Source organism: Ruditapes philippinarum, unplaced genomic scaffold, assembly GCF_026571515.1.
Source record: "Ruditapes philippinarum isolate M1 unplaced genomic scaffold, ASM2657151v2 ctg6880_1_1_1_1, whole genome shotgun sequence".
In the NCBI taxonomy this organism is placed as follows: domain Eukaryota; kingdom Metazoa; phylum Mollusca; class Bivalvia; order Venerida; family Veneridae; genus Ruditapes; species Ruditapes philippinarum.
Genome location: NW_026854518.1, coordinates 42,490 through 65,994, shown reverse-complemented (window position 1 = coordinate 65,994; position 23,505 = coordinate 42,490). Strand labels below are relative to the sequence as shown.

At 33.8% G+C, this 23,505-nt stretch overlaps 1 protein-coding gene across 2 annotated transcripts in view; it reads right to left on the bottom strand.

The window, feature by feature from the left end:
* Positions 1-2,704: 2,704 nt before the first annotated feature.
* Positions 2,705-23,505, bottom strand: part of LOC132740337 (golgin subfamily A member 4-like) — a 57,396-nt gene continuing 36,595 nt past the window's right edge. The window contains exons 20-32 of one of the 2 annotated variants that reach the window (XM_060728216.1): positions 22,925-23,113; positions 22,540-22,620; positions 20,069-20,971; positions 16,670-16,777; positions 15,474-15,710; positions 14,411-14,509; positions 13,583-13,933; positions 13,087-13,299; positions 11,961-12,130; positions 8,990-9,197; positions 8,614-8,689; positions 7,586-7,736; positions 2,705-6,831 (exon numbers count right to left, since the gene is read on the bottom strand). In XM_060728216.1, coding sequence (XP_060584199.1) covers positions 5,388-6,831; positions 7,586-7,736; positions 8,614-8,689; positions 8,990-9,197; positions 11,961-12,130; positions 13,087-13,299; positions 13,583-13,933; positions 14,411-14,509; positions 15,474-15,710; positions 16,670-16,777; positions 20,069-20,971; positions 22,540-22,620; positions 22,925-23,113 — 4,230 coding nt within the window. In that variant the 3' untranslated portion in view covers positions 2,705-5,387. The remainder of the gene's footprint in view (positions 6,832-7,585; positions 7,737-8,613; positions 8,690-8,989; positions 9,198-11,960; positions 12,131-13,086; positions 13,300-13,582; positions 13,934-14,410; positions 14,510-15,473; positions 15,711-16,669; positions 16,778-20,068; positions 20,972-22,539; positions 22,621-22,924; positions 23,114-23,505) is intronic. The other variant, XM_060728217.1, reaches the window with a different exon arrangement.

Here is a 23,505-nt window from a genome sequence, read left to right as displayed (position 1 = left end):
TTAACTGAACCCCTTACCATGGTGTACATATTGGTCCCACAACATGTATTTTAATACTTTTATCTTTACCATGGTGAAAACATAATAATAATGGAGCTTTAGCTCCCTTCTTATGAGAACTAAATAGGAAAGTTCTTCTATCTGATCCACTGTGGTGAAATATACAAATTTTCCAAACCAAATCCGGTGAATACTGGGTAGGCTGACAATGCTATTATACCAGTGAAAACAAAACTTTCATGTACTTTCATCATTACCAATGGGCAAATATAACTGACTGGTTGGTTGGCGTAGACATTTTCACTCCTGATCACGACAGTCAGCCATTGAATTTACCAGAGCCACAGTTCAGCCACTGCATCTTTCCTGGACAGGCTTTCAAACAATTTACCAATACTAGTTGCCTTCACTTTCACTAGGAATTGAAACTTCTGTACATGCAAGAACAGAGGTACAGTGTGAATGTTCATAGAAAGGTTTCATGATCTATCACAACGAAGTGACTTGCACTATCTGGGAATTGAACTCGGGATGCCCGATTCATAGTCTAACACTCTACCTTTTGAGCTAACCGGACTGATTTATATTGTTGTCTGGCACTGCAAACATTTTATTTATCGAAATCTTAAGTGTAACCATGGCTACGAAAGTTTTTAGACTGTTTGATTGGCTGATAAAATATCCACTATACTAAATGACCAAAAAATATTAACTTTCTTGGAATACATAAATCCAAAGATCTTTATAAAGAACAAAGATCAACAAGCAATTATCATAGTATTGCAAGCAATCCATAAGTCCCCTACCGGATAGAACCCCATCAGCATTCTGAAGGGCCATTGGCCATTCATGTGTAAATTTTTCTCTATTTTAAGTAAATTTGTTGGAACTGTTCTTTAAAAGTGATCACAGGAAAAAGTTTTTATGAACAGACAGACAGACGAACTGAAGGACACTCTAAGTTAATATTTGAAACATCCCTGTTACCAAAATATAACATTTTAAAAAGCAAAATTCTTAAAGAAGAGATAACTCTGGAATTAAAGATGCAATTTCATTAAAAGTTTCAGCTCTTTTTGACTAGTCACAAATATTGTTATATTTGCCATGTTTTAAGCCTATTTGTTGCCAAGGCAACCAATATTTTTTCAAAATAGGGGGAACTGATAAGACCTGCATAATCTCAAGATTGCCATCTACCCATATGTCAAGTTTCATAAAAATATTTCCAGTACTTTTTGAGTTACCACTGGATTCAGTTTATGTGTAAAATTTGCCATATTTTCAGTCTATGTGTTGCCATAGCAACCAGAATTTTCAATATAGGAAGAAAAGAAAAAGACGTGTATAATCTCAAGACTGCCATCTACACATATTACAAATTTCATAAAAATATTTCTATTACTTTTTGCGTTAACACTGGGTCCAGTTTATGTGTAAAAATTGCCATATTTTCAGTCTATTTGTTGCCATAGCAACCAGAATTTTCAACATAGGAAGAAAAGAAAAAGACGTGCATAATCTCCATACTGCCATCTATCCATATATCAAGTTTCATAAAAATATTTCCAGTACTTTTTGCGTTATCACTGGATCCAGTTTATGTGTAAAATTTGCCATATTTTCAGCCTATTTGTTGCCATAGCAACCAGAATTTTGAACATAGGAAAGAAAAGAAAAAGACGTGCATAATCTCCATACTGCCATCTATCCATATATCAAGTTTCATAAAAATATTTCCAGTACTTTTTTGCGTTATCACTGGATCCAGTTTATGTGTAAAATTTGCCATATTTTCAGCCTATTTGTTGCCATAGCAACCAGAATTTTGAACATAGGAAGAAAAGAAAAAGACGTGCATAATCTCCATACTGCCATCTATCCATATATCAAGTTTCATAAAAATATTTTCAGTACTTTTCAAGTTATCGCGGGATCCAGTTTTGTGGACGGACGGACTGACGGACTGACAGACAGACGGACAGACGGACGGACAGACGGACAGACGGACGGAGGGTAAACCTAAAGTCCCCTCCGGTAAACCGGTAGGGGACTAAAAAAAGAAACCCAAAGAAACAAGCAATACCAAGAACATCACTGACTATGATGAATGCTCCCATTAATTTCCAGTGACAGGTTTTGTTGCTTTAAAAAAAAAAAATGTCATATTTCAGTCATGGGTGGGGTAAAGCTATCGACTTTGGTCTTAAAAACAACTAAGCATATTAAACCCTTAGCCTTATTTCCCTAAAAATGATGAATGGTCTTGCCCAGATTGAAAGATGGACAAGTCCATTTAAGATATTTAGAGTGGTAAGGGTTTCATCAGAATACATGTATAGTAAAAAGAATACTGAATAACAAATCATGTTTGATTGGTCAAAAACCAAAATCCAATATTCAAACATTGACAATATGATCTGTTCAAAAAAGTATAACACATTTTTACAGCTACATTTAAATAGATGGACGGAATGTGCAAAAATATCACATTTACTTAAACTGGCAAAATTTCAAAATGTTTACATCAAATTATGTTATGTGCCACAATAAAAGATGGCAAACTTTCAGAATATTTACAGCAAATCTAAATTTAGCATACTAAATGTGAAGCAGAATATTTACAGCAGAATTAACTTAATCATACATGTACAAGAAGCTCTTCAAAAATATTTACAGAAAAATCAATGTGCCAAGCAAAAAACATAATATTTACAGCAGAACGTATAATTTTTTTGTATGCAAACAAAAAAATGACAAAATTTTAGAATATTTGCAGTATTATAAATTATTGACTATATCAAGGGAAAAAGATGCCACATGGGTGCCTACCATTACATAAATTCATAACATAGTTTGTCACATGTTACGACATAGTAAAACTTGCAACTTTAAATTAATATTGTTACAAAATCCACATAGATTTTTACTTTTTTCTCTCTCAAAATGATCAATGTTTAATTTTACATTTTACACCCAAATAGCATCTTTTTGTTTGACATTTTAAACAGTATTGTATTGCTTTCTACCTAATGCTATTCCCTATTTAATTACAATGGCTTGTTTAATAGAAAGGCATATATTTCTCATCAGTGAAATATCAAAAATATCACACACTGCAAAATCTCATCAGTTTTTCTTTTCAAAATAAGCTAATCACTTTGTTTTTTCTCCATAAAATAAAAGCCCTTCATAAGCATTGTACAATATTTGATAAATTTCTCAAAGTTTCAAAATGAAAATGCTTATTTTGCATAAAATTTTTAAAATTAAAAAAAAAGAATCAATATACATGTATATTTACGTTTGTGCAGTCTTCCTGGGTCAGTTACTTATCTGAAAACCAACAATATTTCACCGACAGCCCAACATGGCATTTGGAATACAATGAAAAAAAAAAAGAAAAGAAATAGCTACAACCAAAATAGACAAAATTAATTATTTATTAGGAATGACAATCAGTTTTCTTGTAGGTTTTTCCTTTCTTCATTTTCCTTAGAATTTCAGCTATGCTGTAATAAAAGAAAAGAAATCCTCTTTTTAAAAAAATCATACTTCTTCTTTTTTAAAAAACATAGTAACTGCTAGATTTTTTATTTTTGTAAGGTTTTATGCAGCATAACACTGCAAAGATGATATGGCGACTTTCCAGCTTTACCTGGTGGAGGAAGACCTCAGGTGCTTCTAAGTATACTATTTCAGGCATGTACGGGCACCAGAGTTAAACTATGGACACTCCCTAAGTTAGCTGGATATCTTTCTCACATGAAATAATCTTAAAGAAGCTAGCAAATTCGAAACATTCAACATTGTAGAGCAAGTTGTTTGAAGTCAATGACCAGAACCACTAAGCCATGGACAATAATATAAGAAACCTGACAGTAAATCTTACCCCCATTCAATTTAGATTCAAATTCAATTTAGTTATTATTAGACAAAAAACAACAAAAATTATGAAAGGCAGTAGTCTGGTAAATAAAAAAAACCCCTGATTTTGTCATGGCAGTCTCCAGAAAAATCCCAAAAAGATGAATAGATTAATGCCATACCCTAAAAGTCAGATCTTGTGCATTGAAAAAAAATGAGAGGAAAAAAAATAACTTGAATTTGTAAACCAGTCTTTGTCTCAAATACCAGAAGCTGATTGGTCACAAAATTTAAATTCAAATTTGAAACTGACCAATAGCTGGGTACTTAGATTTCTTGACTGGGATCCAATGGCAAATTTTGTATCGATGTTACCTAACAATGTGAGAAAGTTTAGAGAAAATGTAATTGCCTAAAATTTAACATTATATAAATTGTACATTTTCATACAAACTTGTTTATCAATTAATTCACAAATAAAATTCAGCAAAACAAAAGAAAAAGACATTTCCATATTACTTTTCACTCTTTGATTTATCAACAAAAAGATTTTTTTTCCTGCCTGAAAGTTCATTTTTTTTATTTTTCTACTCCAGTTCTTGTTAATTAAAGTGACAGTATACCCAGCCAAGTGTTAATAGTCAGTGAACAGGTAAAAATAAAAATTACCTTGACAATTTGCCATTAATGTGTGTTCAACTTTATATTTCACTATGATAAAATAATCAATTATGTCTATGAGACTAATGGAAATTTAAATTGTTCAGAATGAACTGATAATGCTTGCCTCTAAAAAAAGAGGACGAGTCAGGCAGTCTTTTTATAATTTATGTAGTTCTTGTAGTGTATCATGAACATTATCCATTATCAACTGAAGGTCAAACATCCTTATAAAAGTCAATCTTTTGAAATTTTAAATATTACTGATTTAACTCAACTCGACAGCAAAAAAAGAAAGAAAAATAATGAGCATAATGTCACTTTAAGCATTGCCGTAACTTTTTTAAGTGTTCAAACAAATCTCACACAATACTAAATAAATAACTACAATAATTTCAGATTCCCACACTCCATTATCTATAACAATTCTATGCGAAATAAAGTTATTTCCTATTTACAGATATATAGAAATACAAATTATAATGCCTTCTTGAAGTCCTTTTCATCTCCTTCTGCTTAATTTCTTGCTATAACACATGCACAACAAGTTTATGCTAAAAAATATTGTGTTGCGTATTAGTCAAAACACAAATGAGTAAACACATATGCCTTTTTTTATCTCATCATCAACACATTTTGCGTTGGACAATTTCTGGATAAGTGGAATATACATGTGTATTTGTGTAATTTTAAACCGTGCCATCTACGACTTCTACCGAAAAACCATATATGGGAGTGACAACATAGCCATTATCAAGTCTTTGAAAGAAACGATTTTTAAATCCAAAGTTACAGAAATATAAATATGCGTGTAACTCTAAAACGTGTCATCTATTTCTATTTTCTACACACAGAACACTTCAGAAATCCATGTGAGTATTTGTTGACACTGATAATGGCCTATAATGCTTCTCCGGTGAACCGGAAGTATCTCTCGTTGGAGGCGTGTCTCGAATAATTACACCGTCTTCCGGATGGGGAGATTTGCTATTAGTCACTTGTCCACGCCCTAAGCTCTGCATTTTTCCATGCCGAAACTGAATTAATGGAAGATTTTTCTTCGAAGTACGTGCAGACGACACAGGGGAATTTACACCGACATCGTCATTTCGTGAAATGTTTTGCGTCTGCTTGCGATATTCATTACCACTACTTTGTTCCCGATTTCTTAAATCACTTGTTATTTGGTCCCTGGTCGGAAAACTATGAAGTGTGTAATGTTTTCTGTGGGAATGACGACGTGGCGTGCTTGTTGGCGTCTCGCCAGCGTCCCGCTTTCGTGGAGTGAATAAAGAATCTGAGGTCAAACTTCCTGTAGAAAGGTCCAGATTTGAATCATATTCAGGTTTCAAGGGGCCGAAATTTTTCTCGGCAATACTTAGATCGGATTCTGACTTGCTATTACTTCGATGTAAATTTGTCCCTTGTCTTAACGTTTCACGCAGAGGTGTATATCTGTAAGAGTCATTGTTAGTTTCGGCCCATACTTTTAACTCTTTGTCCTCGCTACTTAAATCTGGGACTGAAACAGGTCGGTACAATGAAGGTGAAGACCTTGACATTGAACTATGCATAGGGGTAACACTCTTTGCACGATTATCGCCATAGTAACCAGAATTATCTGTCACATCGCCACCTTCCGCAGTACGTGAAAATCTCCCTGCATGAATATCTCTTGTAGATATTAATGTCCGTGACCTTCTTTTATCTCCGCTTCTATTTCTTTCCCGCCCTCGTTCTTCTTCATAATCAGCCTCCACACCTTTATGTCTAAGGGATAAATGTAATTCTCTGGGGGACTTAGCAGAAAGAGGACGATTGTCGCGTGCTCTTGTGTCATTTTCCTTTAATTCTCGTGTAGTGCGAGCGGATGTTGGTCTGTTTTCTGAGCGTCTCGTGTCAAACTCATTGTCCTCATACTTCCAATCATACGAAGACCGCAAGTCAGGCACTTCAGTGCTCCTATCTCCACGAACAGTTATATTCAGCTCTCGTGGCGATTTTGTAAAATGTCTACTTTTCGGACTCCGCGGGTCGTCAAACTGACTCGACATTGACAAATCGTTGGTAGAGTTCACCGGTGTACGTGACCTATCACCTTTGGTGCCACTCGTGAATGACACTGACCTTTGACCTTTCGGTGATATCCCAGCATCCCTCGAGGCAGACCTTGACCTAGATTTCATTTGGCGTTCATCCAAGATGAACTCGTCAGATTTCGGCGTGGCAGAACGTGAGCTTGGATTACTGGAAAGATTCTCCAATGCCTCTTCCACGGCTAGTAACTTACTCTCCAGTGTTGCTCTGAAAGAAAATGAATAATTTTGTTAGAAACAAATAACAAATGCTCTCAATCTTTGCTCCACTCTATCTAAATTTGTTTAAAAATCACTTAAATGGTATAAAGCTACATCTAATAAAAAGAACTTTTCATAAAATTTATCAACAATAAAAATAATTTTATGGTTGATTCTCGAAAGAATTGCCACCTTCTATAGTACCATGTCTTGCTTATTTAACACGCATGAAAACTGTACATAAACAGAACACTGCATTCAGGAACAAAATATTATGCTGCAATTTTAAATAAAGTTAAAGCAGTTTAATAAACCACTCTTAAATTACTTAATACAAATTTTGTTTAAGTTTGATTGTGTTCGAACCAGTCAGCAATGAGTGTAAAACATTTCGCTCAAGGACATATAAGCTTGTCCCTAAAGGGGTTTGAACCACTCTTCCCTGTCTTTGAAATAATCAGAACTGCTTTAATGTGAGGAAATTATGTCATGACCCTGGTTGGGCTTGCAAACCACAAATGACTGATACATACAGTAAACTGCTCTTTATAGTGATATCGCTTTATAACGATTTACCGCTAACAATGATGCTCTTGCTGCAGTTCTGGTTCTCGTTGTCAGAATGGTTCTCTCTCGGATATAATGATATCTGGATATAAAGATATAAATTCTGCCGTCCCCTTAAAATCATTAAGAGGAGTTCTGTAGTTCTTTTTTTTTCTTAATTTTTTTCTGTCCCAAAAAATATATGGTAGACCTACCCAACAATTTCTGTATCTAGAATTTGTTTCACATTCTGTCTGTAGAAATCCTTGATCTGTTGGAAGGTGGTCATTCTTTCTTTGTCCATCTCAAGTTTGACCGTCTCTGCAGCTCGAACATTGGTCTGTGTGATGTGCCGTAATACATCTCCTACAAAATTATAATTCATTTCACATATTATAAAATATAACCAATCCACTTTCAGCATTTGTATGTGATGTAACAATAGAAATCATTATTGTGTGGCTTACTTTTTGTGACGACAGAGAAAGGGATAGTGATAAAAATATCATATTCAGATGCTTGTTCATTGGTTATTTTTTTCTGGGGTTTCATATTGTGACTTCAAAAAACATGCTTTTATTTTTGCCTAGGATACAAAAGAGAAAGAGCATCAAAACACTCGGCATTCTGATTTATACTCAAGGGGCTATGCCCCTTCATACAAATCAGATAGCCTGATGTTTTGATGTTCTTTACTTTTACATGTAAGCTTATCTAGTCTTAGTCATCAGGCCATAACACTTAAAGGTCTTAAATAGAGGATATTGAATGGGTGTAAGTTTAATACTGAATTTATTGAATGAGTTGCCTAAATTTTATATTGGGGGCCTGTGGCGGGCATAGTATTTTTTTATTCAACGAGTTCAATAAATTCAGTAATGAACTTACAAAAATTCAATATTTTATTTATCACATACAAAAAATAACAACCGTTTGAAGTGAAAAAAAGACCATTTTTCATTGCTGTGCCTATAGTATAACGATTGCATTTTGTGCATCTTAACGCTGTTTGTACAACTCAAATAAAAAAAATATTTGCAAGGCCCAGCAATACCATTTTTACGAAGTCACAAAATCGGCATAGGAATATAATAACAATATATATTAATACTGCACATATGCTTTCTTTTATCCACATTTGTTATACCTGCTTATATAAAAAGGTCATATCTTAATGTCAAATTTGCCCCATAAACTTATTAAGGTTAACTTGGAAACTATATGATATCATAAACATAATTACCTTTGATCTTGGCAACTGTATCTAAGTATTGAGACCTCAGTTCTTTCACAGTCAGATCTATTTCCTCTACTTCTCCCTGAAATGCATTGTCAACTGAAAGGTATTTACCTTGGAAAATAGCCATAACAAAACTCCAAAAAACTTTCCTCAATTTAAATACAGAATTTCTAGTACTTCAGTAACTAATTTTGATGGTTGTATAACCATTATACACTGAAAATAGCCCTATTTCCCTACAAATTTAGATGATAATTAAAATACAGTCATATTTTAAAATACAGTCTTATTAAAAATCTGAAATCAAAGGCAATTTTGTTCTGCCAAAATTAAACCTTGTAACATATGAAATGCCAAATTCAATTGGAGGATGGTTTACCGTATTTGGTGTTGGTGTTACGCCCCTTCCAACAGCTGATTGGCCACCATGTTTCATTAACTCCTCCCTCTCCAGTAAATGTTTACGCCTCATTTCTTCAACAATGGCTACATGTTTCTTCTGAAGCTCGATCATCTTGTTTTTCATGGCGTTCATTGCCACATCATTCTCCGCCTCTAAAGCCTTCCTCAAACTCTCTAACTCCGCCCTATTTAAAGAATAATACAATTAAAAACTGCCTCAAACTCTCTAACTCCGCCCTATTTAAAGAATAATACAATTAACAATTGCCCTAAGAGCCTTCCTGAAACTCCCTAACTCGGCCATATTTAAAGAAAAAATGTAATTATTTTTATTAAACACTACCTCAAACTCTTTAACTCCTCTATATTGAAAGAAAAATACAATTAAAACAGCCTAAAACTCTTTAACTCTACCCTTTTGAAGAAAAAATACAATTTAAACAGCCTAAAACTCTTTAACTCTACCCTTTTGAAGAAAAAGTACAATTTAAACAGCCTAAAACTCTTTAACTCCTCTATATTGAAAGAAAAATACAATTAAAACAGCCTAAAACTCTTTAACTCTACCCTTTTGAAGACAAAATACAATTAAAACAGCCTTAAACTCTTTAACTCTACCCTTTTGAAGACAAAATACAATTAAAACAGCCTTAAACTCTTTAACTCTACCCTTTTGAAGAAAAAATACAATTAAGCACTGCCAATAAAAACTCTGCCCTATTGAACAAAAAATACAATTAAACACTGCCCCAAACTACAAATGTATCTTACCCCACCCTTCAGAAGAAACATAACAATTTAACAGTAATTTCAGAGTCTCCTATAAATACTCTTATTCTACATTATCCAAGAAAGAATTTAATTAAAGACCGCCTCCAGAAAAAGCCTAAGACATCACCCAAAAAATCTATTTTAAGATTATAGAGTTTTTTTTTTTAAAGCTTCATTAAGCTTCCTACTCTGTCCGTAAAATTATTTTCTATGTTCTTTATCACGTAAATAAAAAGATTACAAATAAAAATACAGTTTACACTAAAGATTTATTTCAATTATTTTGTCGAAAAAAAAAAAATTGTCGAAAAAACAAACAAAAAAAACAACAAGAGGGCCATGATGGCCCTGAGGTCGCTCACCTGTATATAGGCCCCCCCCCCACCCCCGGGCCAATTTTTACACAAGGGCTTTTATTTGTTTATTTGAACAGACTTGGTAGACACCCATAAGAAGATGTTTCATGCTAAACATCTAAGTTCTAGCTCATTGGGTTTTTTAAAAGAAGATTTTTAAAGTTTTTACTATACACATATAGTTAAAAACAATGACACCCCTGGGGCAGGGCCAGTTTTGACCCCCGGGCTTTTATTTGAACAAACTTTGTAGATATTTACTTAAAAATGTTTCATGCTTAATATCTAAACTCTAGCTATTTGGGTTTTTTCAAAGAAGATTTTTAAGTTTTTGCTATACACATATAAGGAAAATCAATGACTTCCCCCCCCCCCCCCCCCGGGCGGGGCCAGTTTTGACCCCAGGGCTTTTATTTGAACATACTTGGTAGACACCCATTAGAACATGTTTCATGCTAAATATGTTAGCTCTAGCTCTTTGAGTTCTTTAAAAGAAGATTTTTTAAGTTTTTACTATATGCATATAGGGAAAATCAATTACCCCCTGGGGCGGGGCCAATTTTGACCCCAGGGCTTTTATTTGAACAAACTTGGTAGACACTCATTAGAAGATGTTTCATGCTAAATATCTTAGCTCTAGCTCTTTGGGTTCTTTAAAAGAAGAATTTTTAAGTTTTTACTATATGCATATAGGGAAAATCTATGACCCCCTGGGGCGGGGCCAATTTTGACCCCAGGGCTTTTATTTGAACAAACTTGGTAGACATTCACTAGAAGATGTTTCATGCCAAATATCTAAGCTCTAGCTCTTATGGTTCTTTAAAAGAATATTTTTTAATTTTTTACTATATGCATATAGGGAAAATCAACGACCCCCCGGGGTGGGGCCAATTTTGACCACAGGGCTTTAATTTGAACAAACTTGGTAGACACTCACTAGAAGATGTTTCATGCTTAATATCTTAGCTCTAGCTCTTTGGGTTCTTTAAAAGAAGAATTTTTAAGTTTTTACTATATGCATATAGGGAAAATCAATGACCCCCTGGGGCAAGGCCAATTTTGACCCCAGGGCTTTTATTTGAACAAATTTGGTAGACATTCACTAGAAGATGTTTCATGCTTAATATCTAAGCTCTAGCTCTTACGGTTCTCTAAAAGAAGATTTTTAAGTTTTTACTATATGCATATAGGGAAAATCAATGACCCCCGGGGCGGGACCAATTTTGACCCCAGGGCTTTTATTTGAACAAACTTGGTAGACACTCACTAGAAGATGTTTCATGCCAAATATCTTAGCTCTAGCTCTTTGGGTTCTTTAAAAGAAGATTTTTTAAGTTTTTACTATATGCATATAGGGAAAATCAATGACCCCCTGGGGCGGGGCCAATTTTGACCCCAGGGCTTTTATTTGAACAAACTTGGTAGACACTCACTAGAAGATGTTTCATGCCAAATATCTAAGCTCTAGCTCCTAGGGTTGTTTAAAAGAAGATATTTAAAGATTTTTCTTTCGGTTGCCATGGCAACCAGAGTTCTGCATGGAATTAAATTCTTTGAACAATTTTTAAAGGTGACCACCAAAGGAACATTCCTGTGAAGTTTGGATGAAATTGGTCAGTGGTTTATGAGGAGATGTCATTTAAAGCAAAAGTTTACGGACGGACGACGGACGCCGGACGGACGCCGGACGAAAAGCGATCACAAAAGCTCACCCTGTCACTTTGTGACAGGTGAGCTAAAAAAAACCAACAAAACCTTTAGCTCAGAAGAAATGAAAAGCATGTTTTTATAATATTGTCATGAAAACATTAATCACCGTACCTGTATTTGTGTTTCATATCTTGCAAGAGTTTTTCAGTCTTAGATATTCTGATGTTGGATTCTTCAAGTTTCTGCTTGTACAAGCTGACGTCCTTCCTGTACGAAGCCTCGATCGACTGAACCGACTCAATGTTCGTAGATTTCTCTTCGTGGAATTTTTTAAGCTCAGTCTAAAATATCAACATATCAGAATTTTGACAAGTGGGCTTGATGATCACTTTCAGTTTTATCACAAGCAACAGCGAGATTATTCAAGTTTGAGACGGCCAAAAATAAATTTGATGCAGTTGTTTTTTTCAGAGTCTACGGTTGCATATAATGGCGGTGTCCTGTGGAACAGACTTCCCTCATCTATTAGGAACGGCTCAGTTGTACAAATTTAAACCTTATTCTAAACTGTCAATACCATCAGTACATAAGGACTACTTATTATCCTTGATATGATGTAAACAATGTGGTTTCACTTATCATACAGGTCTGTGTTATTGTTTTTTATCACATAAAATGTGGCGCAGGAGTGTAATAAAGCCATTCAATAAAAACGATATTACACTAGTGTAATAACACTTTGACGTGACGTCATAGCGTTAAAGCGCGGTAATGTTAGCGTTACACTATAGGTGCGTCATTGAAAAATAACTCATTTTAACAGTTTACTGTTCTTATTTTATATATGTGATAAATAGAATATTATATTCGTGTAGATTCAATACTAAATTTATTGAACTCGTTGAATAAAACAATATTATGCTCGCCAGAGGCTTGCATAATATGATTTTATTCAACTTGTTCAATAAATTTAGTATGAATCTACACTCATTCAATATCCTCTATTTATTCAATAAGGTATATTGTTTTTTTATTGCATAAGGTATGCTTTACCATGTTATTGCACAATAATCAGTAGCGGCAAAATCAATTGTCCGTATTTCTTAGGCTGTCCCACAGCTTGTACGGACAAGTGGAAAGTTTCAGGAATTTAATATATAAGTATCACACAGACATATTAAGAAACACTTCAGATAAAAATTGACAAGTCAGTTAAAATCTGATTTTCCCGTCCCTGATAACGAAAATAAATCTATCTATAATTTATATAGGCAGAATATTGATTCAAACCACTAACCTGAAGCTTGTCTTGATTCTGTAATGACTTATTCAACTTGGCCGTCACATCCTCGAGCTCGGTCTTATATTTCCCGCACTTTTCCTGCTGGTCGGTCAACTCCTCTTTAAAGCCTTTGAGAAGTTCCTTGGCCTTCTTTAGTTCCCCCTCCAAACGATCTTTGTCTTCTAGGTTTTTCTCGATCTCATTCAGTTTGTTTGTTATCTTCTTTACCTGTTGAAGTTTATGTAATTGTTATTCAATGCTCACATAATAATTATATGTGTCTATTTATAGATTATATATCATGGACTATAAATAGAATATCAAACTTTAAAGGTGATCAATCAATTTTTAACATGGTGGTTCCTATAAATAGGTAATACTTGAGAAAAAAGAAAGTTTTATCTATCTACCTAACATACCCAAACTGGCATGGGTTGCGGGAGGGGAAACAAAGATTATTTAAAGATTGTTTCAGTAAATGACTTTTTCCCCCCCAAGTTAAACAACGCACCTCTTCTGCATGTTTTCCTCTTTCTTCTTTCAGCTGAGCTTTCAGTCTGTTCAACTCTGTGTTCACCTCGCTCAACTGTTTCTCCAGCTGTAGCTTCTCTTTCTGCTCCGAGTTATTCGCCCGCGTAAATTCCGCCTCCAGCTTCTGACGGTACGAGCCCATCTCACCTTCTAAGCGTCGCTGATAGGCTGCCTGTAGTTCCGATCGCAGTTTGTCCACCTCCTTCGACAGATGCACATCGGCTTTGCCGAGCAGAGAGTCACGATCGGAGATTTCTTGTAGAAGTCGGTCTCGTTCATCGTACCACATGACCTGTTCTTTCTCAAAGTCGACCAGGGTATCATGCTGATGCTTTGATAACAGAAACAAAAAGATGATGGTCAATACAACCTTCAGAACCATACTGGCAAACTATTATCATACAGTGTTCATTATCATACAGTGTTCAAGAAAAAGCGAAAATATCTTCATCACATAAACCATAGCACAGGAGTGTAATAAACCAATTTAATAAAAACTATATTACACTAGTGTAATATCATTTTGACACTTATCAAAATCAAACATGCTACACAAAACGAGGGAAATGAATCATGGCCAAGTGGTTAATGGGTTTGACAAATAATCTAAGGATTGCTGGTCGCTTGGGTTCAAACCCTGTCAGGGGCAAGTTGTTGTTTTCACAAGCAAGAAATTTTACACTCATTGCTTAGTTCTGGTTGGTTCCAGGAACAGATTCAAGAGTGTTTTAATAAGCTTATAGCTTCCAACACAATCAGACTAAAATAAATTGGTATAAACTGAAGCGGTTTTAACTAGCAAACTTACTTGAGTTCCATGCATAGACTGTTGAAGCTGTTCCTGTAAAGACTTCTCTCTAGCCTGGAAAATTTTCAACTGGGTGGTATATCGTTCTTCTAACTCGGCCTGAAATATTTTGTTTTCAAATAAGCCTGAAATTAGTACATTTGTACCAGTTCTTCATTTTAAACTTAACCTGAAATTAGTACATTTGTAACACAATTTCATTTTAAACTCAACCTGAAATTAGTACATTTGTACCAGTTCTTCATTTTAAACTTAACCTGAAATAAGTACATTTGTAACACAATTTCATTTTAAACTCAATCTGAAATTAGTGCATTGTTGCAATATTTCATATTTTAAAATCAGCCTGAAATTATGGTCTGCAAAATGGTCTTTATCAAGAGGGTAGTCTCTATCCATCATCCAATATTTAGGGAATGGTCTTTGATTGTGCAGTAAAACCTCCACAGAACAACACCCATAACAACACCCTTTGAAAGACAACAATATTGGTTGTTGATTATAGGGTGCTGCTGTACAGAGATTTATTGATTTTTTTTTAGAAATCTTGCTTTAGGAAAAAATTATGTCACAAGAAGGACATTCCACACAGGTTTCTCACTGTAACCCAACCACTCGCCAATAAAATAAACAACAGTAAACATGTGGCAGCATAGGTTCAAACCCCAGAGGTTTTGTTTCCTTGAGCAAAAACTTTAAAGTTGTTGCACTGGAGTCAAAGTTATAAAACCTATTTCTGAGCACAGTCTCAAATCTAAGGATTTTTCATTGGTCAATAATACCATCTGTGCTGGTTTTTGACCAATAAAATACCTTAGATCTGAGTGTAAGCTTAGAAAAAATTCTTTATAACCTTGTACCCAGGTTGGTTCCAGGAATGAATTCAACAGTGTGTCTATAAGCTATAACGTTTCTACATAATCAAACTAAAATAAATTCTAAGTTAACCAGGAAAGGCTGTAGATTAACAGGTAAAGCAAAATTAATTCTGTATATCCTAAAATTTAAACATCGAGGACAGATTTCAACATCAGTCCTTTACAAAAACAACCAAAGATCTGACCTTGTCTTTGTTATGCTGTTCTCTTGCAGCTTTTAGAGCCTTATCCAGCATGTCTTTGTGCTCTTCCAGGAACTGTTTGTACTCATTTTCAGTCTGCTCCTGGAGTAAGTCAAGGGCTTGTCTTCTCTCCAAGTCTTTCTGCAGTAAAATGTCCTCTTTTTCCTTCATCCAGGAAGCTTCCTTCTCTATCAGCTCAGTCTGTATTCCCTTCAGCTGTGATTTCAGGTTGTCTATCTCCTTAAATGGTTAATATTGGTGTTAAAGGTAATCTTACTGGAATTGTTTTCCCACCAAAAAATTTCTAACATCTGCCAGTATCGTAATAAATCAATCATTTCCGGAACGTTATTTTTCACAATCTATGGTATTCAATAATTTTTTAACATTTAGAAACTGGACATAGCGATAAAAGATGAGTGATTGTAAATAATTTAAGTTTTTTTTGTTTTTTTAAATAACCTTCTCAAAATAACTGATTACTACCATAATGGCCGATGTTAGAACTCTTATGGCGGGAAAGCATTACAGTAAGACTAAGTTAAAGGGACTCCACTGAGCACAACAGGAAACAGAAATATTTTTTTTTTCTAGGTTAGATTACCATCTAGTGTAGGTCAGTAAATCAAAACCAGAATACAACTGATCTTTAAAACAAGTAATATACATGTAAAACCTGAATAAAACTAACATTGAGAGAAAATAAATTCTGTACTGTACTTCCTTGAAAAGACCTTGTTACTTTAACTAGAATAATACTGGTCTTAAATGCAAGTAATGTCTATGCTGTATCAATTTAAGCAGTGGTTTGAAGTCAAAAACCTTAACCACTCAGCTAGATATTTTATTTTTTTATATATTAAAATACCTGGCTGTAACCTTTTATTTTGAAGCAAGCATATGGCGACTTTTCAGCTCAACTGGTGGAGGAAGACTTCAGGTGCCCCTCAGTACATTATTTTCGGCACCCGAGTAAAGCTAGATAGAAAGATTCCTTACACAAAGAATCCAAAGTCAATGATAGTCTTCATAGCCAAAGTTGTGTATGGGTAAGTGAAGTAGTGACCCCAAATATGCATATTATTTTAAAGTTTGATACTGAAATACCTAAAATTTCTAAATTCGAGGCAGGGCAAAGCAGGTTTAAGGTTAAAACCAAATTAAAACTGGTACTGTGTATATTATACTGTATAGTGTACCTCTTTGAGAAGACCCTGGGAAGCTTCTGCACTAGTTGTATTTATGGACATTTTCATCATATATTCTCTATTCCAGTCGTCCCTGGCCTCATCTACAGCTAGATTTACCTGAAATAGTTAAAATACACAATAACAATTATATTATAAATTTACAAAAAATATAATTTACACAGTAATAATATAATTACTTTTACCTGAAATATTTAAATAAACCATTATTATAATATCTGTAAATTAAAATGAAATAGTAAAGTACACAGAAATAATATATAACTAAATATACCTGAAAAATTCAAACAAAAATAATTAACGCATTAAAATCAAACAAATGAATTTTCAAAAACATTTTTTCCCCCGAGAATTTTATTGGTCACCAGAATTTGTTTTTTACAAAAAAAGTGATCATTACTTAATAACGTTAAAATGATGTAAAAACTAAAAAAAATCTAAGTTACCAAAAAAATTTCAAATCAGCAAAGAAATGATATTGAATACTTCAACCAATACAGGAAAACCTTCTACAAAATTTTTCAATCTAGTGTAAAAATCAATCCAAATATCTTTTACAAAACATCCCCCATAAGAACTCTACACAGATTAAGTAAAAACACTATTCTTAAGATTGGCATGACATAATAAAATGGAAGCTCACTTCACTTCACAGCAAACATACAAACACACAAGATTGTTCTATTAACATTATTATCACACAGGATATCATATGGCTAAATCACAGCAAAAGTTTATATGGTATACTGCTTTTTGATTGGCTGAATAGAATTGATGTCACATATTGTTTACCAGAGCTATGTTCTGATTGGCTGATAAGCAATGACATCACATATCATTCACAAAAGCATGTTCTCAGATTGGCTGAATAGCATTGATGTCACATATTGTTTACAAGAGCCACGTTCTGATTGGCTGAATAGCATTGATGTCACATATTGTTTACAAGAGCCACGTTCTGATTGGCTGACTAAATAGCGTCCACAAAATGACCTGTAGACCGCTAAAAGACATGTCTTAACCTGTTAAAGTCAAGCTTAATTACGGCGTGATATTCTTTCATCAAATATAAACATAATACTCTAAGCCAGCAGTATACAATATAATAGTTATAGACCTATGTTTTGGTCAATATATAGTTTTTCTGATCAGATAAAATTGATATCACCCTCAGATAATGGTCATCAGAGAATATAACTTTTCTCAAGTCACAAAAAGCTGTATATTATGAGACTTCAACATAAAATCTATTATTGTATATAAATATATTTATATATCATAGCTTATAACACTGCACATTTGTAACATTCATTTTCATTGGATAATTCTGTTGTTTCTATCATTCATATACAATGAACAGGGATTAAATATTTTATAAATCAATTTTCAATATAATGAAGCACAACATTACTGTGCAGCATTATTATTTATTACAAAGATTTTTAACAGGTTATGTGGATTGTGTATAAATAGTTTATTTATTATATAAACCTCTTTTAAGTATTTGGGATATATAAGCACTCAAACTGCTTATACTTGGCCATATAACCTGTTACAAACCTTTATCTTCTAGAAATTCACACATTACAATCTCACTTAACAAGATACATTTGTATGTTTCTAAGATAGGTTATAAAGTCCATGCAAGATTAAGATTATGTTACATTAATACACAAAATAAAACAAAACAGTGAAAAATCATTTCATACATGTAAATGTCATGATGATTAAGCATTAATGACAGTAAGCAGTTTTCTTTGCTAAAAGTGAAATTTTAGTGTTTACAATTCCCAATTAATCTTTAGATTTTAATCCAAATTTGATCTTGAAAATTCCCAATTTAATGTTTAAAATTTTTAATTCAATCTTGAATTTCCCTAATTACATCATAAATTTCCTAAATTAATTTCAGAAATTCCAGGTTTAAAACCAATTGTATTTAAATGGACTGCTTTGAAACTGATTGTATTTCAATGGACTGATTCGAAATCGATTGTATTTAATAAATTGACTGGTTCCAAATTCAAACGGAATGTCCACTACACAAATATCTAGCATTGTAACAAGTTAGACACCTGACCCGGCAATAATTGTAAACTAATGTCAAATATCTATGCTACAAAGCAAAAAAGAAAACCCAAAATGTTAGAATTTTTCTTTAGCAATCTAATTTTAGCACAACTTATCAGACCAAAAAGTGAAAAGTCCCAACTCACTAGCATAGAAATGAAAACAGATGTAGAGTAAACATGAAGAAAAATTGTTTATCTATATTATTTCATCAGATGGAAAGAAATGAAGATGCTTTCAAAACTTAAGATGATGATCATTATGAAGATGATGTTGACAATGATCATGACGACTCTGAAAATGATGATGATGACAATGATGATAACTCTGAAAGTGATGATGATGATTCTGAAAGATGACAACGATGATGATGACTCTGAAAATGATGATGATGACAATGATGATGATGACTCAAAGATGACAATGATGATGATGACTCACAAATTGCTTAGGATGATGATTGCAATGATGAAATTTCAGTCTATAATCAAGCATTTTAGGTATGTTGGGTTTGAAGTCATACCATCACTGTCAAGATTATTAGGCACAGTCCAGCTTTTCTGGTGAACAAAGACCTTAAATGCCCTCTTGTGCACTATTTAAGGCACAAGTAAGTAGCTGAATAGAACCACTAAACATCCATAAGCTATATGGATAACTTTTTTATAGGAAAGATTTATACAGTCTTAAGATAGGATTCAAACCGGAAGCAGCGTAATGGCAAGACTTACTAGTCAGCAACCATTGCCACTTGGCCACAAATGGATCACCTAAAAAGCATTCACACAAGTTACTTATAAACATGATATTGATGACAATGACGATGATAAAGTTTCAGCCAATACTATTTTAGACATATTCCAAGTGTTCTTGTGAATATGCCAACATATTTTGATAGCTCATTCAAAAATAGATATACAATATGACATAAGGTTAGTTTGTCTTTAACAAAAAAAACAAACACTTTCATAGATCATTCAAAAGTCTTGACAGTCACACACAGATGCTAATTGTGCAATAATGGTGATGATGATAATTACTGTTACGCACTGCCTTATGAATTGAGGTAACCCAATTAAGGTAATGACAATGATAAGGTCTGTCTCCTGAAACCCACTATGAAAATGATGATGATGATGAAGAACCAGAGCACAATTAAACTCCGTATCCTAAAAGACAATGACAATGATAGAAGAACCTATGATGATATCCATCATGACATTGATGATAATAATGAATTAAACAGGGTTGTTGAAAAGTGGTTACAAAGCAAATCTAGCAAGGTGTTAAGGGTAGCAGATTAGATCACGCCCTACCAACCTCTTGTTCAACTCTAAGTTGGAACTCCTGCTCTACGTCAAGTCGAACCTTATCCATCTCTTCGTCCAACTCGGATCTCATTCGTTCCTCTACCCTCTCAATCAGATCTTTCATCTCTTTCTGTTTCTTCTCGTTCCATTCAGTTTCTAATTGACATTTCTCATGGGTCAATTTCTCTTCAAATTCTTTCACTTTTTCTGCGTTCCAAATTTCTTTTTCAGACTTCAGTCTGACTTCAATATCATTCTCAATCATCTGTTTCCATTTCTGTTCTTCTGTCTGAAGTTTCTCTCCTAATTCCTTCTCAAATTCTGACCTCCATTTCTCCTGCTCGTTCTCTAGTCTCCTGCTCAACTCCCGATCCATCTTTGTCTGAAGCAGCTCTTTTTCTTTATCCAAGTTCATCTGACTCTCTTCTTCAAGCTGTAACTTCAGTCTCTCAAATTCTTGCTCCCTTTCCATGTCAAACTTTGCCTTTAAATGTTCAAAATCTTCCCTCGCCTCCTTCTCGAACTTCTCTTTCAATTTTTCCAATTCGACTTTCATCTGGTTATCAAACTCTTCTTCCATTGTTTCCCTTAGCACTTTCCGCTCTTCTTCAAACCTCTTTTCTTTATCTGCCCTTAACCAGGACCGTAATCTTTCTTTTTCTGCTTCAAGTTTTTTATTCAGATCACTATCGGCCTTCCTCTTCCATTTCTCTTTCTCTACTTCCAACTTTTCGCTAAGTTCTTGGTCCACCATACTCCTCCATATCTTCTTTTCTGCCTGAAACCTTTCCTGTAGCTCTGTATCAAACTTTTGTTTGAGTCTCTCTTTTTCCAGGTTTACTGTGGCTGTTAATTCTTGCTTACAGGCATCCTGGTGTTCTTCTATGGCCTCTAAAACCTTTGCTTCACTCTCCTAATTAATAATCAATTTTAACATCAAATTTTAACCCTTATTACTTGACTGAGCCAATGCTCTATCTTTAATGCACATTTTGATATGTATGCATGTATTCTAGACTTAAATGAGGGTCCATCCGCCCTTTCAGGCACTGAGAGTAATGGACCCCTGACATGTCACCAATCATGTCCTTAAAATTAATGTTGATATGACAATGGTAAATTTTTTAATTTAGCAACATCACAAAACAATTTAATTTTAGTTTCATTTGCAAATATGTATTATTGCGGTTTCCAAAAAAGGTAATCACTGGCCATATAGCTCAACAATCTTTCTGACCACTTTGGCAATAAGTTAAGTTAAAAGATTTAGTATTGTGTATGGACCACCTTTTTCATTAAAATTGTGACATATATGAACTTTATGAATACATGCACTCAAGCAAAATTAATATTTCCTGAAACAAATAACTCAGTGTATAAAGTTTTCAGGACTTCCCTCATAGGATAAGAATATTTGAAAATGCCCAAGCATTCCTAGCAAATGATTGGTTAATTTTTGAAATTAGTTTAGAAAATTATGTAACCAAAGCATCTCATTGGTCAATTTTGAGTTCAGTATATAAAATTGACCAATCACTACATTCCATTTCTTGACTGGTTGCGAAAATATGCAAATGCCATTATAAAAATATGGAAACATGCTGACAAATTATTAATATAAAATCAATTTCAACATATTGCAAGTGAATAAAGAAAGACCTTTGTTTTGTTTCCTCAACCTGCCATATTTTCAAACAGTGCACAATAAAGCACCAAAATCACACATTCAGAAAATGGTTAATGGCAGGTATTCCCCAATCTTTTAAGAATAATTAACAGGTATTTTCCAAAATCAATTTCACAAACTTTCCCTCAAAATTTCCAAGTTTAAGCTGCCATGCCAGAAAATTTTAACAAAATATTGGGAGTATTAACCTACTGCCTGGCTCGCGGCCACTCAATCTACCCATATGACCAGTGCAGATCAAGATCAGCTGATTAACACCACTTATTTTTGAAAATTTTACACCTTAAAATGATAAATGGTTTTGTCCATATTGAAAGATGGACAAGTCCATTGAAGATATTTAATGTGATCAGGAACATATTACGATGTATTCCTCTTTAAAGTGAATTGGTCTACAAAGGACAACTTTTCTGTAAGAATTTTAAATACTGATAAAAACAACAGAAATTTATCAATTGAGTATTCTTACCAATTTATGTCTTAAAAACAAATTTTGAGAACATTTTAAGTGATTTAGTATGACCATATATATATGATTAATAATCATCATATTTGGTTTTGGGACATTACATTATCTGCTATATTATCTGAAAATGTAACATTAATCATGTATGTTGTAATGTGTGATATTATCAATGTAAATAATTTTATTGTATTACAAACCTTCATTTATAGACCAATTCACTTTAAATCCCTATAAAAATGTTCTTCATCATCCCACTTATTGCTAAAGTTTAAACACAAATTATTTCCTCATATTGTTACCAAAACAAAACATGTAAAGACTGGTTTACCTTTTGTAATTTTTCTTTTTCAACTTCCAGTTTTTGAACCAGTCTGCTTTCCAGTTCTGTTTCTGCACTCTGTTTAAGACTCTAAAATATCAGAAAAAAATTTCTCAATCAGTTATTAAGGTTCTAAAAACTCAAAAGATGTAAGATACAGTAAAACCTTTGCAGATCAATACCCTTTAGGGCAATTTTTGTTTGTTTTTTGATACTGCAAGTGATAAAATTTATCCAAAAAAATGTTCGAGATCAACTGTCATGGATGAGATTTTGCTTTACCCATATATCCCAACTAGCAACATACACTCCCTATGGAGCTAAGTGGGCGGACCAATCTTTTAGTACCAAATCTAATCCTCCGCTACAAAGCCTTTTTTTCTCAGAGCCATACCTCTTTAACTCTTTGTATTTCCGAAGGCAGATCTCGGTTTTTCCAGTTCTCTTTCTCCTTGATCAACGTCTGTTCCATCAACTTCATCCATTTTCTCCGCTCCTTCTCGATCTCCTCTGGTAAGTCTGAATTCTTCCAGTTATTTCTTTCCTCTCGTAGTTTGCCTTCAACCTCCTCAAACCATTTCTCCTGTGAACATATATGTATATATATTTGCAAGAAAACTCTCTCAAGTTCTTTTAAGAATAATGTTACTTAAAGATAAGATACTGTTCGGAATGAAATGGAAGGTTGCCGGTCAACATAGGGTTCAGAAATAAATGGAAGGTTAAGGGCCAACATGGTTCAAATTAAAATGGAGGGTTGAAGGCCAACATAGGGTTCAGAATGAAATGAAGTGTTCAGGGCCAGATAAAGGATTCAGATAAAAAAAAATCAGAATGAAATGGAGTGTTCAGGGCCAGATAAAAGATTCAGATAAAAATTCAGAATGAAATGGAGTGTTCAGGGCCAGATAAAAGATTCAGATAAAAATTCAGAATGAAATGGAGTGTTCAGGGCCAGATAAAGGATTCAGAATA